Source organism: Haliaeetus leucocephalus, unplaced genomic scaffold (assembly GCF_000737465.1).
Source record: "Haliaeetus leucocephalus isolate CR32 unplaced genomic scaffold, Haliaeetus_leucocephalus-4.0 Scaffold741, whole genome shotgun sequence".
Taxonomy (NCBI): Eukaryota; Metazoa; Chordata; class Aves; order Accipitriformes; family Accipitridae; genus Haliaeetus; species Haliaeetus leucocephalus.
The window spans coordinates 3,178,160-3,196,805 of record NW_010973177.1 but is presented as its reverse complement, the minus strand read 5'-3'; the positions used below and the strand labels follow the sequence as shown (position 1 = coordinate 3,196,805).

The following is an 18,646-nucleotide window of genomic DNA, read 5'->3' as shown; positions in this document are numbered from 1 at the left end:
ATGCATTTTTGCTCCCCGTGTCGCACTGATGTGGGCCTCACCTGCATCATCCGTCCGGCCATTGGACAATCGAAAGGAGTTGGAGTGACTCCCTGCTTGCTTGTATTTCTTGAATCTACCAAAGACAAGGGAATGGAGAACGTCAATAGATACCCACCAAGAAGCCCGGGTTACCTTCTGGATGAGAGATGCAGCCATGAAAGGTGTTCCACACTTTCTTATGGCTTGATGAATTAGCTGGTGGGTCCAAGAGGCTATGGGACCTCTAAAATATTGCCTACGGGCATAACTTTTAACTGACCACATCTGGAAAGGCTGTAGGAGACCAGAGCAAGGTGAAAGCCACGAGGAGAAGCTTTATGGCTGCTTTTTATGGAGGACACCCCAAGGAGTTCCTGCTCCATGGGCTGATTCAGCAAAGAACATAAACCCCAGGTTGATCTGTCCTTCTGCAGCAAAGCCCTTCTCCATGTGCTTTTAACTTGAAACAGATGCTTATGTTCCGTTTGCCTGATGCTAAGGGTTTTGCTGAGTCACCGGGCAGACGGTGGTGAACAGAAACCCTTTTTTCAAGGGCTGGAAGCTAGGTGGAGAGGACTCAAACTCTGCTGCTGCTGAACTCCAGAGGCAAAACCCTCATCAGGCTCACCGCTGCGAGGGCACGCCTGGAGCCAGGATAGGAAGGGAATTTTTCCACTGCTAAGGAAATTGTTTGGGGTTGGTTTTTTTTTTACTTATTTAATCACCAAAATGGTGAATGAATTAAAATGCTTACTGCAGGTGACTAAACACCCTCTTCTAGCTGAGCAGATACGCACTCAGGAGCTGAGAATGCTACATTTTGAGCAGCCCAGATGCTTGCATTTTTAAAAAATGGACCCAAGGTGGCTTTGTTATGTTATAGTTCCAGGTACAGCATCACCTAACATTCCCAACAAGCTCTGGTCATACGCCACCTCGCAGCGGAAGATGCACAGGCACGACGTACAGGTCTGGTACGCAAGGCAGAGCTTGGCTCTGGATTTTGGATCACATTTGATATCAGGATGGGAATTAAGGAATAACACACCCCATTATAGATGCAAAGGACTTTCTGGCTCAAGCGCTCTGTTCAGTTTCCCTGGATTACTCAGTCCAGCACCCTGAGCCTTGCAAGGGAAGCTTACCTGCTTTTTAACTGCACTGATAGGACTTCGGTTTAATCTACCCTACTAAATATGACATTTTCAGTAGCAGAACAGGCATTACCCCACATGAGGATCAGCTTTATAGAGAAAGGAATAAACAACATTTACTAGATAGCTCCAAACATAATTTTCATTATCCTTACAGGTTTCTTTTCAAAACATCAGCTGTGTCAGCCTTTAGCTTAGGGAACAGCACAAAAGGCTTATTCCCATTCATTCAGTAATTAATTTCTGTCAAATAAGGGAAGTCAGCATTAAAGCATTTCTTACCTTAACATGTACAGCACAATAATAATAAATACTATGACTAGAAGGGAAGACAGGGCCACCATCACAGCTATAATTGGAGTCTCATCTGCAATAGGAAAAGAAAGGTATGGTTGTCAACATCGAAAACATCCAGCACCATCATTTAACAGGACAGAGCTCTAGAATTTCTGCTTGCAAAATACTACTACTACTACTACTACTACTACTACTACTACTACTACTACTACTACTACTGATATAGTAATAAAAGTATTGAGTAAGGTTACATTTCTCCAGTCTGACAGTGAAGACAGATACATGATCTAAGCGAGCACGATGCATCTCAGATACTCTGAGGTTAGAATAAAACCTGTAACCACTATTCAAAGCACCTTAGTCTTCTCTAAGAGTTGTTCACTGTGAAACTGCAACCTTGCAGATGAAAATAGCGATTGAGAAAGTTGTGAGTGGGCTATCTTAGGGGTTTCTTCTGCACAATTGAATGTGCCCATGGTGGCCCACCAGCCACCAGTAGAAGTTCCTGCTCTATCACCTGGGGACCTACAAAGTCTTCTGCCTGAGACATAAGGATCCATACGAGAAGTTTCTAAACAAACAGGTCCATGAGTTTGGTATAACGGGATAAGGAACCTTATGTTAAAATAGGTGTAAACTGTGGCCTTTGTAACATCCCATAGACACTTTTTTTGTAAAACCGTCATGGTTTTGCTTCCAGTTCCTTGTCAAATAGGACAAGAGGGCAATGCTTCATGCTGCATCTGGGCTCTGAACACCTTCAGGCTGAGGTTTGCTGGAGAGGTTCAGGGCTACTGAGCTACTTATCGTCTGTCTGGCTCATCGCAAAGAAGTGGCTCCTGCTGGGACTTCTTTCACAGAATCACAGAATAATTTGGGTTGGAAGGGACTTCCAAAGATCATCTAGTCCAACCCCCATTCTTTCCTCCCTGGAAATATTGAGTTTAGAGAGGAGGTGATGTTAGACAACCCATTGTGCAGGCTCTGCACCACAAGGCCACCAAGTATGAACTAATTTGGCTCGCTTCATTGTTCACTCCCTTGCAGACGCTTCTCAAGGGCAGGCACCGTGCAATTTGCTTGCAAACACACTTAGATTAGCCACGTCTGAAACATTCCCATCCTTTGGGACCCACAACAGATATTTTTTTTTTAAATAAGCTATTTGTAACTTGGCCTGGAGGTCAGTGAAACAGTGGTCGGTGCAAGGAAATTACCCAGATGGGGCTGGAAGCCAAGCAACGCTAACCAGATAGGAAAATGGCCCCGAAGGGCATTTTTCCAAATAAATGTGGATGCTAGTGACGCCAGCTGGGGGTATTTTCATTTTCCATCAGCTTGCTCAATTTGTATGGACCACAGCACTGTGTCTACATGCCTCAGCCCCCTGAGACTGCAGGGCATGACCTCTCTTTTCACCTTCTGTGCATCCATTTCCCTGCCAGGGCAGATTCCTGTTCCATGTGTCTCAGCAATTTCAGCCAGCAGATTTTCTTACGTGGGATTTATTTGTCCATCTCTGACTACTGAGCTACCAAGGGGCACTCTGGCTATATTTCTGCATTTGTCCCTCTGTGGCCGTGAGGTCTAGAAATGTTATTCCGATCAAAAGATACGATTTTTGTTTAATGATTTGAAGGCAATGACCTGGTATGGCAAATAAAAACACGAAACCCTCCTGGTCTTGCACATCTTTGTTCTTTCCAACTACTGTCCTCATGTGTCGGCATCTCCCCCACCCCAGCAGCAAAAAGCAAGGAACTTATTGAGACGCATTTCTGCCTCCTGCACGCTTGATAGCTGTTTGAGCCTTAGCATTACCCGTGAGGCTTTCCAAAAGCAAGACTAGGAAGGCAAAGCAACCACAGAGCGTCTTAGCCCAACCACAGCCAGCCCTTGCCTCTCTAACGTGCTTCTCATTAAGACCTCCAACCATAACCATCATCACCATCCTGGCTGGAGGAGGGGAAGGTGACAAAGCCGGCAGTGCTATGCCCCCACTATGCATCGTTGGACCATTTCTCCCGCCTTGGCTGCAGTTAAGCTTAGCCTAACCGGTGCTGAGCTGGGCAGGGGCTGCTGTGGCAGCGCCGGTTGGCAGGAGACATGATTTACGGGCAGGGGTTTCAGCAGGGGTGCCTCTGGCAGCAGGATGCAGGGAGCCTGGGAGGTTGGTTTTTTGGTTTTTTTTTTTTTTTTTGCAGCTGTTCTTTCGACACATCTGGCTGGATGAGTTAGAGCTTTTCCACCGCGGCTGCTAACCACCGGCGTGCTGCCTGGCCCACCCAGCAAACCCCAGGCAGGAAACAAGCTGGAGGGTCCCCAGCCGGTCCCTCCTTCCCCAGCCAGCCCTGGAGAGCGGTGCCAACCCCCCCGCAGCTCCATTCCCGCTCGAGCCTCGGCCCCGGGGTCTTCATGCTTGCAATTCGCTTGGAGAAGGGACAAGGACTCAACCCGTTGCTTCCACAGACCTACAGTGCTGGAGCACCCACGGTGGTCCAGAGCCTGGAAGGCACTGTGATGGTTCTTGTCCCATCTTGTCCCAGCACCTCTGAGGAGCCAGCAAACCATCTTCTGATGCTCAAGATCATGTCTCCAACTGTAGGTAGAGGTGCTATATAGTGGTCTCTAGGCTGTCCCCTATACATCATGCAGACCCAGGCGCAACCGCCCAGCAGAGAGGGACAGGGCTAAGCAGCTCTCCTTGCTCATCACTGTCAATGCCTGCCCACAAAAAGTGAGTCAAATTGAGCAGACAAGAAACTACAGGATCATGAGCAAAAAAAAAAATGAGGGTAAAAGAAACAGAAGCAAAGACATAGGATCAGTATTTCTTAAATAAAACGCCCAGAACACGAGATGCCGATCTGGAAAAGCATATCCTGCAAAATGGTCGCAGACGAGGAGCAGAGCAGAAGCAAGAGTTTAAATCCTATCTCTGAGATCCCAAGTAGGGTTTAAATCACAGGCCAGCTATGTTCCCTGCAAACATCGCAAAGAGCCTGCAGGAAGAGATCCGTAATGCAACTTTATTTGTTTTCCTGCAATATTTTCTTCCCAGTTGTATTTGGGAGGTGGCAGAATAAGCCACCCCAGACACCGCACCTCAGGATAAAACAGTGAGCGTATTCACAAAATACCTTAAATTACTCCCTTGGGACAGCGTCACATTCATGCACATGCTTTGATCGGGACAAGGCCAGACTGCTGTTGTATGCCGCTCGGCACAGCGGTCCACCAGCCCCATCTCCTACAAGGTGCTACCACGGCAGTGAGCAGTGTTGGGAGAGGTATGCAATGAGCAGAGCACTGCTTCAAAGCCAGAGGATCCTCCTGAGCTCCAGGTCTCTCTCTGCTTTCTGTCCACCCTGGTGGGATATGGATGCATTATTGCAACCCATCCATAGGGAAATGGGAGAGGGTTCATTGCCTGCTTTCTTCAAACCATGCCTGGATGCATTTCTGGAAGGTAGGCATGGCCCTTTCTGTGCTTATGTGAACCTCATGCAGTTCAACAAGGCCAAGTGCAAGGTCCTGCACATGGGTTGGGGCAATTCCCAGTATCAGTACAGACTGGGGGTTGAAGGGATTGAGAGCAGCCCTGCTGAGAAGGACTGGGGGGTACTGGTGGATGAAGAATTGGACATGAGTCAGCAGTGTGTGCTCACAGCCCAGAAAGCCAACCATATCCTGGGCTGCAACCAAAGCAGGGTGTCCAGCAGGTCAAGGGAGGGGATTCTGCCCCTCTGCTCCGCTCTGGTGAGACCCCACCTGCAGTTCTGCGTCCAGCTCTGGGGTCCTCAGCACAGGAGAGACATGGATGTGTTGGAGCAGGTCCAGAGGAGGCCATGAAGATGATCAGGGGCTGGAGCACCTCTCCTATGAACAAAGGCTTAGAGAGGTTGGATTTTTCTGCCTGGAGAAGAGAAGGCTCTGGGGAGACCTTACTGAGGCCTTTCAATGCTTAAAGGTGGCTTATAAGAAAGATGGAGAGAGACTTGTCACCAGGGCCTGTAGGGACAGGACAAGGGGTAATGGTTTTAAACTGAAAGAGGGTTGGTTGAAGCTGGGCATAAGGAACAAATGTTTTACGATGAGGGTGGTGAAACCCTGGCACAGGTTGCCCAGAGAGGTGGTCGATGCCCCATCCCTGGAAACTTTCAAGGCCAGGCTGGATGGGCCTCTGAGCAACCTAGTCTAGTGAAGGATGTCCCTGCCCATTGCAGGGGGGTTGGACTAGATGATCTGTGAAGGACCCTTCAACCCAAACCATGCCAGGATTCTACGGTGCAACCATCAGATGATCCCTTCAGGGGGTGGCACATCAGGAGGCATTAGTGTCTCTCCAGCCAAGGACCGTGGTTTCCTGCTTACTGAAATGACTGCTTTATCTGTTATGCCAACTCCAGGCACCGAGCAGGAGAAAGCAGGGCACTTCTCATCTCCACTGCCCCACTGGGAAGGGATCTGTCTTGCTGATACATCCTCATGGCTGTCTCAGATGCAGAGCTTGAGCCTGGAGCATGGCATCACCCCTTGAACAGGTAAAGTCATAAATATTTGTGCAGCTTTACTCTCTTTACCCTGGGGAAAGCAGGAAAGACTTTTCAGTGAGCCTGACAAGGACACCTGGGTCAGCCTCTCCCTTCAAGGTTTGCGAAGGATTAAACCATCTCTTGTAGCACAAAAAGAGCTTACAGATGCCTTAAAAGGCCACAGTTGCTAAAAGGGGAGGAGATACACCACTGGGAATGGTTTCACGCGACAGTATGAGTTCAAGCCATAAGGCAGAAGATTTTCACTAATTCGGATAAATTCACTTCTGTGCTCCTCATCTTCAAAACAACCCTCAATCAAGAATTTGTTAGGAAAAGCTTTTAATTTTGGAATATCGTTGTGAAGGTTATTACTGTAACTTTCCTGATAAGAAAACTACCTATTTCTCCTCTTTCCAACATTAGAGATTAAAAATCTTCCAGCAGTTCCCAGGGGACACACATCTGAAATGAGACCAGATGTGTTCCCATGGCTCACCTCACTGTAAACCATCACTCAACATTCTCCTGAGATTTAATGAAAAACTCCAACACAAGCTCAAAGGCCTTCAGCTCTGAGCAGAGCTTATCTTGTCCTGGTTAGTCCTGCAGAAATCAGTGTACCTGGATTTAATCTGCTAGAGTTTCACAGTTCTGTCTAACCTCAAGAGGGTTTAGTGGCAAAGCCCCCTTAATCTAGCAGAGACTCACCTTTTAAATGGAAAAGCCACATAAGCTGATGGGAGGGTGGCTCTTGCTGTAACCTGCATCAGTTTTCTCCATTATGTGATATATTCTATATATGATGTGATATATTCTACATATGATGTGATATATTCTATAGTGGTTAGGGGGTATAATTTGGGAAAGATGTATTTAGGTCAGAAAGAAACACATTAGCTAACCCTGTGTCTAACTAATCCCACATCTAGATGCAAGGACAAATCAAAACAATTTTCTGTGTCCTTTACACATCCAGAAATTATTAAAATATCAGAGAAGATTGTTTCCTGGAATAAATCAGAATAGAGGCACTGACTGTAACTCCATCATCTTAAAGCAGGAGAAGAATGACCTGCAGAGACAGAATTAGTGCCTTTAGAGTCACTGGGAAGACAACACATCCCCAACATAACCCAAGCCAAGTTTTACCAACAGCTGTACTTAATGGCAACAGTGGCCCCTCCACTTCTTGCTGTCACAGTTTTGCTCCCAGTGCTGCTTCCTGGTGTCGGGGAGCCAGGAATTGTGACCAATCCCCCTATAGTAATCCTCCAAGTCACAGGACATGGACAATATTAATTATTTTACTAGTATTAATGTTAATATTAGCAATATTCATATTGATATTGTTAGGAAGTCAGATTTTCCCCCATTTTTCATTTCTTTGCTCTCAGGAGCAGGGATGAACAACGGCAGAGAGATCGCAAAATCAGACCTAAGCCATGCCAGATCCAAGGGAATTACACTGAACATTTCTACAGCAGCTTAACCATTATTTTAAACGAATTCACTCCGACCTGCATCCCTTTTATTTCCTCTGTGCAAATATGTATTGACAGTAACAATCGCAGAGCACCTGTCTTTTCCTCTATACCATCAGCAGGACAGTGTGAGCTTGGCACACCAAGCAGCATAAAGTGGATTGCCGTGGAGTTTACAAAGCTGAAACACCCATCAGAACAATGATGAAAACACACAGAGGAAGCTTGTTTCTATAGGTAGCAAGGAGCCCAGCTGCACCTCCGCTCTACCTGCTCCTATACTGCCAAAGCAATGAGTAATTGCAGATATTCTGGTAGTGATGCCAGTTCTTAGAACTAAGAGATGGAAACATGCGCCTAAGTGCTATTATATTACATGAAATGGCTTTGTGCTACTGCTTGCCAACAGAATTAAGGAGAATAATAATTATTCACATCCTTTGCAGAATGGGTCCAGATCAAATAGGGTAAGTCACAGTCAATAAAGACAATTCATAAGCAAAAAAAGAAGGAAATTTCCTGAATGGCTTCTTAGACTTTGGTTTTCCAACTCTAAGGATGGTAATGCTGGTATTTTCAGAGCGTGTAGCAGGAACTCTTTGCATCTAATAGGACACGTACAAACTGGTACAGGATTGTTTATCTCTAAAAAGAAGAGGTCAACACAAATTAAGATAGCACGGTGTCACTAGCTCTTCTAAAGAGCTTGATAGGCTTTGTAAAAGCAATTTTGGATGTGTGTCATAAGGAGCGCTTTCTAATAGCAGAATACTTCTTGAAATGTTTTTACTGAGGGCTTGACTAAAGAGCAATGAGATATAAAATTCTTACCTCTTCTGTCAGAGTTACCTGCAGAAAAAGAAAACAAAAGTCTCTTAGCAACAAAGAAATATATATTTTAATAAGTCAGGAAGGATCAAAGACCAAGACAGTAACAAATTTAGTAACTCTCATCATCTTCTTGTAAATCCTTCATTTAAAACACCAGCTACAAAGCCAGGATGTTAAACTGAATTTCAGCCTTCACATAGTAGCAAGGAAAAAGGAACAAAAAGCAACTTTTCATCAGCAGAGCAGGGAGCTGAAGCCAAGCTATAACACTGATAAAAACACAACTACCGCTCTTAATCGATAACACAGTCTGTTTAACCCTATAACCAGCAAGTCACTAGTGTAATTCATTAGCACTTAAATGTTAAGAGATAACACTCATGCATAATTTTAAAAGAGCGGCTGAGCCAAGAGTTCAATTAAGAGCAGCTGGGCTCAAGGATGGGGACGATGAGCATCCAAGGAGAGCCTCTGCCCGCTGTTTTGGATGTCTTGTCTAGAGGAAGCCACAACAAACCTGTGCCAACGAGAGCACAGCCCAGCTCTCCTGCTGCAATGCTGCCGGCACAGGCAACCTGCGCCCCTGTTTTACGTGTGAAGAGCTGCAGCTCTTCAACGGGGTTGAGGACAATCTTGATAGGTTTGGAGAAGCAGGAACTGCCTGTACAACATGTAATTCATGCGGTGCCTTCTGCCTTTGTCCCTCTCTTAGGCACCACTTAATTCTTTCATGACTGATATCCAAATATCCCATTGAGACTAATGACAAGGGCAGCCCTAAAACTAATTTTGCTCCTTGACAAATTACTTGAAATAAAGAGAGAATCAGGTTTGGTCATTTGTTCTCAGGACTGACATCAAGTGAGAAGCCACATCTGGCCTTGATGGTGCAATGGCCAACGTGTCATACCAAACACCACGGGAGTTCACCAAAACCAATAACCCAAGTCATAGAAAAAGTAGCAAAGAGAAAAATTATAAATTCAGTCCCCCGCTAGCAGACATTATATTACAAAATCCAGATTTTAGCAGTACTTAAGGCTTTTGCCTCCATCACTCCCATTCAAAGGCTACATTTATTCTGAACTTGCACTGTGCATGTATCTAAGGTTACTCTGGACTCCTTCACTCTGCAAAAAAGCCTTGAGGAGCTGTGTTTGAAAGGAAGCTGGATGAGCTCAGGAATGGCGGGATGCTAAGAAAGTTGGGTTGCAAACTTCCTTCAGCCACATCCCTTCCTATCTTGGTAGCAAAGACAAATTCACTGCAGCTTCATGGGCTGTGGTTTCCAAAGACGCCCAGAGGAAGAGGGCACACACTGACTGTGACACTGACGTGAAGAGGGGTTTAGATACCCAACACCCAATATCCCTTGAGAAATTTATTAAGGAATGTACACTTGATATCTCCCTGCATTAACTCCAGTATTATCTTCTTTCAGTTTTTTCTACCCCACCACCAAGTTACCCATCCTGTTTTTCCACTAAATCCTTCACTGCCAAGGCTTTCACCATAAGCTCTAGTGGGCACTGCTATATAACTGTTGCAAGCAGTATCAAAGCTGGGTCTCAAGCGATGCAGCAATGGACAAATCATGGCTGAAGAGTCACAGATCAGCTAAGATTTCTAGTCCCCTCAGCCTCTTTTTGCCTGTTTTTTGCTCTTAACCTACATTAAGCAGCCAAACTACATTCTTAGGGGCCACTTTTATGATGTGCCAAGAGGGGAATGACAGCAGGACGGCAATAGAGACAACTCCTGCTCATCTAGACCTTTCAAAGATTAAAGTAGCCCAAGTAATGGGGAAAAAAATGATAATGTAAGCATAGAATCACAGAACGGTTTGGGTTGGAAGGGACCTTCAAAGATCATCTGGTCCAACCCTCCGGCCATGGGCAGGGACATCCTTCACTAGATCAGGTTGCTCAAAGCCCCATCCAACCTGGCCTTGAACACTTCCAGGAACAGGGCATCCACCCCATCATCGGATGTGCCAGCAAATGCAAAACTGAGGTATCCAGCACGTGGAATACTCTGCTCAGTAAGGTCTCACAGCATTTCTCCTGGTGCTCATCATGGTGGAGAGAGAGCACCTTCAGATGGTTTATCAAATTATGTGTGGCTTGTGCCTGCAAGCAGTTTAGTAGCCATCAGGTGGAGCATACAGATTACCCTACCAGATGGGCCAGCACAATCCTACCACATCATCCTGCATCCCCAGCTTGGCTAATCTTGGATAATGAAACAACTTGCCAGCCTTCCCCAGGAGCTGGATCTCAACCCTGGTTGGCCACCTCTAGTCTAAACCTTACATCCTCTGGGACAGGGACTGCCTTGCTGTGTGTGTGCTTGTAGTGCCAAAAAGCATGGCTTGAGCCCATGTGGCTACCAAAATACAAATAAATGTAGCAACAGTCTGGATAACCCAAGCTCTGCAGCTGAGCAGCAACCCAGAGTGATTTATTGCTATTGCCTACAAAGACCCGTTACGGAACAACTTTTCAGCCAGCACCTGGAAGCTGTGCAGCACTAGTCCCGTTTCACACTCCGGAAACCACAAAAAGTGATGAAATTCATCTGTGACAAAAGTGGAACAAGATCCTAGGGTTTCTGGTGCCCCAGCATCTTGGCAAGAAGCCCAAACCTTTGGTAGGATAAATCTTTTCTGATCTTGTCAGTTCAGGGAGTTACATTGTTTCGTATCACCATGGAATTTGCCCCAGTGTCTTCTCATTCCCTTTTGTTCAGCAAAACAAAAGAAGAGCGAAGAAAAAAACCTGGAGGCAGGGTGGCCTGGAGAAGAAGAGGTGAAGGAGATGCCTACCATTGTGGGAAGCAGAAGAGGTCTCTTGTGTCGTCACCGTCGCGCTGAAATTCCTCTCTGTCGTCTCCGCTTCTGTGCTGGGGAGAGCAGTGTGTGGAGTAGATGGCGTCATGCTGGGTAGCAGGGAGGTGGCTGGGGGCATGGGCACAGTTGTCTGCAGGGTGGAGAAGTTGAAGCTGACAGTGGTAGTGTTGGGGGACATCCTGGTGGCTGTGGTTGTAGGTGGCTTTGACGCCATGGTAGAAACAGTCACTGGAGTGCTAACATTGAGCCTGTTTGCGCTTGTCGTAGCCCCATCTTCAGGACCTGCTGTAGGAGCTTTGGTGGGGCTCCTGGGGGAGGTGGGCACTGTCGTGGGTGGCTCTGCGAGAGAAGAAAGGACAAGGGAACCTCCATGAGATACCTTTCTGCAACACTGGAAGGTTTAGATGCTGGAGATTCGTGTGACTGTAATTACAAGGACAAAACAGCCAAAAAATCCTGAGTCCAGGACAGGGAATGCTTTGTACAGCATGGAAATGCACACCCTATAAAAGCTGGTAACTTGAATACATATTATGATATCGAGGAGGTACAAAGATTAGAGCCCCTGTGAGAGAGGATCAATATTTGCTAGAGGCAAAACCTGCTGGTCCCATTTATGAGCACCTGCAGCCCATCACCCTCTTTCTGACACTTCACATTACAGTTAAGTGGAGGGCAGAAGGGGTAAGTCACCGAGCACGTGAGCACTTACTCCTTTGATCCTAAAGATGACTTAGGGCCAAAAGAGAGGAGACAACAAGCATAGTTTACCTGTCATAACGTTGTTAGCACCTACGCTTATCAGGCCACTTCCGAGCAAAAGGAGAAAGAACCACAAATCCATGTTCACCTGGGGAAGAGAACAAAGAACAGTTTTTTAAACCCTCATGCAACATCACCCCAAAATAATTCAAACTGGGCATGCCACTGTGCATCTTGTGTGTGTGGAGCTGGAAAGGAGGAGTGAATGTGTGGCTGGAGTCCCTGCAGGCATGTGGATAGGAAGGATTTATTGATATGTTCATGCATTCCCAATGGGAGGGTGCATGGAGAGATGCCAGTCTGGTGGACCAGCGAAGGCGACCAGACACGAAGCAGGGAACGAGCAAACTGTGGGAGACCATGAGAAAAATGAGATATGAACCCGAGCACCAAAGATAAGTACCTGATCTTAAAGGAAATTAATAATGTGTTCATGTAACGGTCTGCAAATGAGCGTCCTTTGAGCAAACTGAAATACAATACATATGAAGTCCATGGCAAGGAGCCTTGATCCAAAATACCCAGGAACTGGAGGCAGGGAAGATAGGAGAGGTCAGCTCCTCCTGCGGGCAGTGCCCAGCAGATCCCTGCCAGCTCGTTGAAGCCCCTGCCTGTTACTGGGTGTGGGCAGAACACACGCACAAGGCCAGGCTCAGCTCCATTCAAACCCCATCAGATTCCCTGCACGTGCGGATGAAACAAATACCCGTAAATATTAATCCAAGGTCATCTGCAAGTACAGGCTGCACATTCGTTGTACTGTACGTTTCTTCCCAGGAAATGTCCTGCAAAATTACAGGACGATGACATCAGTAAAGTTGTTTCCCCCAGGCTTTCTCCCCCAGCCCTTTTAAATACAAGGTTTTTATGGCGATATCTTTCCTCTGTAGACCTCAAAAAGCTCCTGAGAAATGGGTATCGTCACCTCCTCCCAAACAGATATGGATCCAGAGGCTCAGGCAAACGACAGCGAGATGTGAGACATCATCATCCTGGCCAGAAGAAAGCCCAAAGCTGCCAAGCCCCAGACCAGCACACAGCCCTGGGGCCTCACAAGGATGGGCCAGCATCTCACATCTGCTACGAGCCCAGAGAGGGCTCGGAGACACCTCTGCTACATGCCATCGACCGGCAGCTGCCGTACAACTCTCTCCTGTTCTTCAGGTTTTTGTCACATGTCCAGTTGCATCTTCAGTATCTCCTGGGAGAAGGCTGCGAGATCTCGCTGCCAAGTCAACTCAACAGGCTGCCAAGAAAGGGTTTTATTCCTGATACGCAGTCTAAGCCTCCCCCTCTTAAATACATCTTGTGTTGTTTGTTCTTGTTCTATTTATTTAAATCTGCTTCAATCTAGACCCATCCCAAACTCCGGGCAAAAGGACAACACTGAAGTCATCAACACGCTGGAAACGATATCAGAAACACAAGATCCTCCCCACCCAGGAGTATCCTCACACCAGCACCACCCACTTACATGTTTTTCCTCCCCCCCGAAAGAAAACCTGGCAAAAGTCGAACTTACTCAGTGACCAAAAGGTCAGACAAACCCTGAACCAGAAGGAAACCAAGCTCCAGAGATAAGAGTTTTCCTTCGGCTCCCTCCACGGCCAGTCCTGGGGCAGGGCTTTCTCCAAGGGGTCCCACTGGTGCAAGCAGCCAACTTTCCAGAGGGTTTCATCACTGGTTAAAATATCTGTCTGGACAAATTTGAACTGATTCAGTCCTCCTGCCACTGGTAAGAGCAGGACTGGTCCTGCAATGCTTCCCTGAAGCTCTGCTCCAGGCTGTGATGTCTGGAAAACCCATAACCGGTAGGTTTTCGATGGCACGCTCCACTCTTGGTGCTCATTGAGGTCACTCAACAAGCAATTGCACTCTGGAGCTGAGTTGGTCCTAAGCCAAAGAGGTTTTCCACCCCTCCAGTGAGGAAAGGGAGCTCGTGTCCTCCCCGTGCTTAATTGCAACCGGGAAGCACACGAAGCTGCACCACCAGCAAGAATGAAAGCAACTCGCTGCAGGAGACAGATCCTTCTAGCATCCCACTGTGGAAACCCACAGAAATAGGATGCTCTTCGTGATCGGACCCACATGCAAAGGCAGAAGGAACGTAAGCCCATGCTGAATCTCCAAATGAACTTAGCAGCAGCACTGAGATGCTCCTGAAACCTCACAGGGACTGATGAAGGTGCCAAGGTCTCACCATCACAACTGCTTCCCTTGCTGGGAACCCATCACTACCACAACAAGAAAACAGTAACAAGGTAAAGGAAAAGACCTGGCTCTTCCGCAAACACTACTAGGGAAAAAAGTGACTGTTCGCTGTGTTTTGATGAATATTTGTATAGAAATGCCATTCTTGCAGGTGGATGTGGCTCCTTTACTCTTCCCCCCCACTCCATTTGTCAAAATGAGAGTTCCCATTCATTTGGGATCCTGTTCATTTGGGATCCTGTTCATTTGGGATTCCTGTTCATTTGGGGTCCTGTTCATTTGGGATTCCCACAGCTATGCCAGTGTTAGCTCTGCAGTAGCAGTTTGACCCAAGAGCAGACAAACCAGTCGCTAAATGGGGATGCTCCCTCTGCACTGGCATCCTACTGGCTCCTCATGCTGAGATCTTGCTCCTCAACACCTTGCCCATAATTAACCGATCATTGGAAAACCATATAGATATTAATCTCTTCCAAGCCTTTCTTAATGGCTTCAGGGATCTTTTGAGCTGGCTGCTCCAGCTCTTGCAGCACACCTCAAATACCAGGGGGAATGACAATTTGTTCATGGTCACTCAGCAAAGGGGTGGCAGAGCTGGGACTGGACCCCAGAGGACCTGGTTCCTCTCTTGTCTGTGGTCCTGGGAGTCCTTTTGAGAAAATTAAGGAAGGAAAGACCTATGGGTTAGCCCATACTGATCCCACACACACTCCCTAGGGCCAACAGCCAAATGTCCCTTTGGCCTCTGAAACTCTTTTCCCCCATCCTCAACATATTTTTTCCCTGGGTATCAAAAGCAGGACATGGAGGGTGGGTGGAAAGAAGTAAAAGCTGTAAATCCCCTCTTCTTTCTGCCCTCCGTTACGGGGAAGTAACCCACATACAATAAAAGAGCTTGGTTCTATCTCCACAACCATGATTGCTATATGGATGAGAGCTACAGGTGATTCCTGGACCAGTCTGGACCAGTTGCAAAACCCCTTTGGGATGGTGCAATGATCATAGAATCATTTAGGTTGGAAAAGACCCTTAAAAGCATCGAGTCCAAACATCAATGCAGGTCTCTCCTTTGCTGAGCCAGCAGCACAGCTCCGATGCCCTGGAATTACATCAGTGGGCAGGCAGCTGCCTGCCTTTAAAACCCCCTTGATATTACATTTAATAAGTTCATTGATCCTTGAGCGGATTGCATTAGGAGGAAAGGGTTGGCCAGGGGAGAGAATACTGAGTTTCCCCAAGCCTTGCCCCGTTTTCATGAAGAAAGCTGGATGCAGGCAGTCTGTGCAGATCCTGAGTTTTTATGGTTTTATTACTGCGAACATCAAAAGAAACAGGACGCCGGGCAGCCCCCCAAGAGCATCGAGCCTTGCTGTGCAGATCATTACACAAAAATCCCGGGAGCTGCTCCTGTGACCGGCAATCAGCTGCCAGCGCCGCTTTATCACCTTAAAACCGGATCCAGAGCAGAGAGCGAGCAGAAGAGCCCTGCACAAGGGGAGGGCTGTGCCAGCCCAGCTCCCGGCTCCCAGCCCCTGCTATTAAACACTCCCTATTCCCAAATGCAGTATAAATAAGTGCCAGCGGTACGCCGTTACCCGCTTCTTAACATAAAAGGCCTCGAGAGTCCTACCCCAAAGCTGGAGAAACCCGAGTCTCCCTTCCCCCTCGGCTCCCTCCCTGCTGGTTTCGGAAACAGAGAGGAAATACTTGTAATGTTATCAACATAAACACAGCTCTTGGCCGGCTGCAACATCCTGCGAGCTCTGCAGAAAAACACCCTGACGTCACGGCGCCGGCTCTGCCGAGGAGAAAGAAGCCGGCTTCGGCACCGCTGCCCCGGTGGGTTGGGATGCTCAGCATTGCATCTTTGTTTTAAACCTTCCTTTTCAAAAATCAGGGTTAGAAACCTGAATAACCGCTACTGGTGTTTTCAGCAATATTATATATATATATTTTTATATATATATATATATATATAGTGTATATGCACTGTGGTCTCCTGTACACTGCTTGAGAGCTTCCTATAGGAAAGGCTGGGTTTGAGACTGCAGGACGTATGTTTTAAAATAAGTGGATCTTGTCAAGACGACTGATGCTGGGGGGCGGGGAAGGAAATAATCTCTTTATAAAGTAATAAGTGGCTTAAAAATGGTCCTTGCGTGTGATGCTGCTATAGGGGGGTTTGGCTGCAGGACCACCTCCCCGTGCTTCCAGAAAGCAGAGAATTAGTATTTAGTGCTGCAGAAACTGCCCAGATCCTATCCGGATACAGCCGTCCACAATCAAAGGCAGGATTTACCCCCACCTCTGACATATTCCTAATTCCTGGAAAATGAGGCAATCTTTTTCTATGTGCAAGGAGGAGACATGACCTGAATTCTACCCAGCTTTCTGGGACCCCAGAAACCGCTACTGCTGTCAGTAGGATGCTAAAATGTAGCGGCTCAACCAAGACCACCCCACTGCCTTGTGCTGGCCCCAACCGCAGTGAAAAATAAAAAAAATTGTTCAGTTTTCTTCTTTTTTTTGGCAGGGAGGAGGGCAAAACTAGGAGCAAGGTTAGCATTTGCACCGGTTAGCTCTTTGAAGCAGCTCACAGTAGGACAAGAACAAGCATGAGCATAAAGAAAGGGGAAAAAGTTTTTTTTTTTTTCTTTTCGGTGGCAGCAAGCCATCCGCATGGCTCAGCCTCCCTGGAAAACAAACCTGCCATTCCCTCTCCCCCTCCCTGCTCCTTTTAAATCCCATTGTGGTTTTGCAGCCTCTCACTGGAGCTGTGATCCGCAGCAGAGGAGAGCTGCCCACAGGCTCATCCGATGGCAGAACAATTGTGCCGGCACTGAGTTCCCCTTCCCCATAACCCCAAAACTCTCCTGTTAGGATGAGATGCAAAGGATGTAAAATAATGATCAGGATGAGCCCTGCTGCTGGGAGCTCCACACCGAAAAACAAAGCCTGGTCCCCTACGAGAAATCACCCGGGGGGGCAAATGTCTTGCGGGGGCTCCTTACGCCGTGCATTGATGTCTTCTCTTCGTTAAGACCGTGCAACGAGCTGCTTCGGCTCCGAACCGCGCTGGGATGGCTAAGGGCTGCAGTGAGCTGGCCATCGCAGGGAGAGGAACCGTTGAGTTCAGGGAGGGAAAAGGGTTTTGTTGCACTAATGCGCAGTGACTAATTCCTTGCATGTGTCTCCGAAGCTGAAACGAGGCCTTTGATGTGTCACTGAACATTATTCCCCCACCCCACCCTCTGCTTTTCCACTCTTCAACAGAAAAGATGAATCACAGCAACCATTCACCCCTCCTGAAAATCCACTTCATTTTCTTTTTTTTTCTTTTTTTTCTTAGCTTTTAAATAAACAGGCGGCCTCCACGTGAGTGACAGCCACTGTATTGAACGGCGCATGAGGAGGAGGCAAGCCTGTGGAAAGGGCTTGGGGTTTTGCTTTCTCCACCTGCCCAACCTTCAACAAATCGCCACTTTCCTGCACCTCGATATTTGCTGATGGCATGGTTTGGGTTGGAAGGGACCTTCAAAGATCGTCTAGTCCAATCCCCCTGCCATGGGTAGGGACACCTTCCACTAGACCAGGTTGCTCAAAGCCCCATTCAACCTGGCCTTGAACACTGCCAGGGATGGAGCATCTACAACTTCTCTGGGCAACCTGGTCCAATGTCTCACCAGTCTCATCAAAAAACACTTCTTCATTACGTTCAACCTCAACCTACCCTCTTGCAATTTAAAACCGTCGCCCCTTGTCCTGTCACTGCAGGCCCTGGTAAAAAGTCTCTCTCTGTCTTTCTTATAGGCCCCCTTTAAGTACTGAAAGGCTGCAATAAAGTCTCCTGGAGCCTTCTCTTCTCCAGGCTGAACAACCCCAACTCTCTCAGCCTTTCTCCATAGAAGAGGTGTTCCAGCCCTCTGACCATTTTCGTGGCCCTCAGTCCAACAGGTGAACGCACAGTCCTCTTTCAAAGAGCAACATCATCATACGTGCATGGAGGGAACCCGACCCTACTCCCACCTGGCTTTCAGGGCATCCAGAAATATCTAGCACTGTTAGGATGATGTTAAAAACTGCTGGCCTGAACCAGGATCGGTCTTTCACATGGATGTAATCTTTAGTGAGATGCTAGTCTATCCCATGCTAATCACACGGGCTCTCATAGCACACACTGGCAGCAGCAAAGCGCATGAAACCATCGTGGGTGGACGTAGAGAGAATCAGGTGTTCACCAGCCAGAACTTGGAAGGAGGTTCCCCAAGCTCCCTTCCTACCTCTGCCACCAAAAACTGGAAATCCCTGTGCTTCGGCCTGACCTACTACAAAAAGGCTCCCAGACTGGCTTTTTTCACTCTGTAAGTGAAAGACGCAGGTTTAATTCATTCAGAAATATTTGCAAGGACCTTTGAGACCACAGTTAATTATAACTTACTGGGTCCAGTCCTGTTTAACATCTTCATTAATGATCTGGATGATGGGACAGAGTGCACCCTCAGC

The 18,646-nt window shown here is 47.3% G+C and overlaps 1 protein-coding gene across 4 annotated transcripts in view; it reads right to left on the bottom strand.

Moving 5' to 3' along the window:
* The window catches only part of PTPRA (protein tyrosine phosphatase, receptor type, A), a 110,098-nt gene that overhangs the window by 17,850 nt on the left and 73,602 nt on the right, over positions 1–18,646 (bottom strand). For 3 of the 4 annotated variants that reach the window (XM_010580761.1, XM_010580760.1, XM_010580763.1), the window contains 5 exons: positions 11,942–12,020; positions 11,147–11,509; positions 8,323–8,340; positions 1,458–1,542; positions 42–115 (listed from right to left, as the gene is read on the bottom strand). In XM_010580761.1, the coding sequence (XP_010579063.1) occupies positions 42–115; positions 1,458–1,542; positions 8,323–8,340; positions 11,147–11,509; positions 11,942–12,020 (619 nt within the window). Of the gene's footprint in view, positions 1–41; positions 116–1,457; positions 1,543–3,943; positions 4,155–8,322; positions 8,341–11,146; positions 11,510–11,941; positions 12,021–18,646 lie in introns of those variants that run through there. The other variant, XM_010580764.1, reaches the window with a different exon arrangement.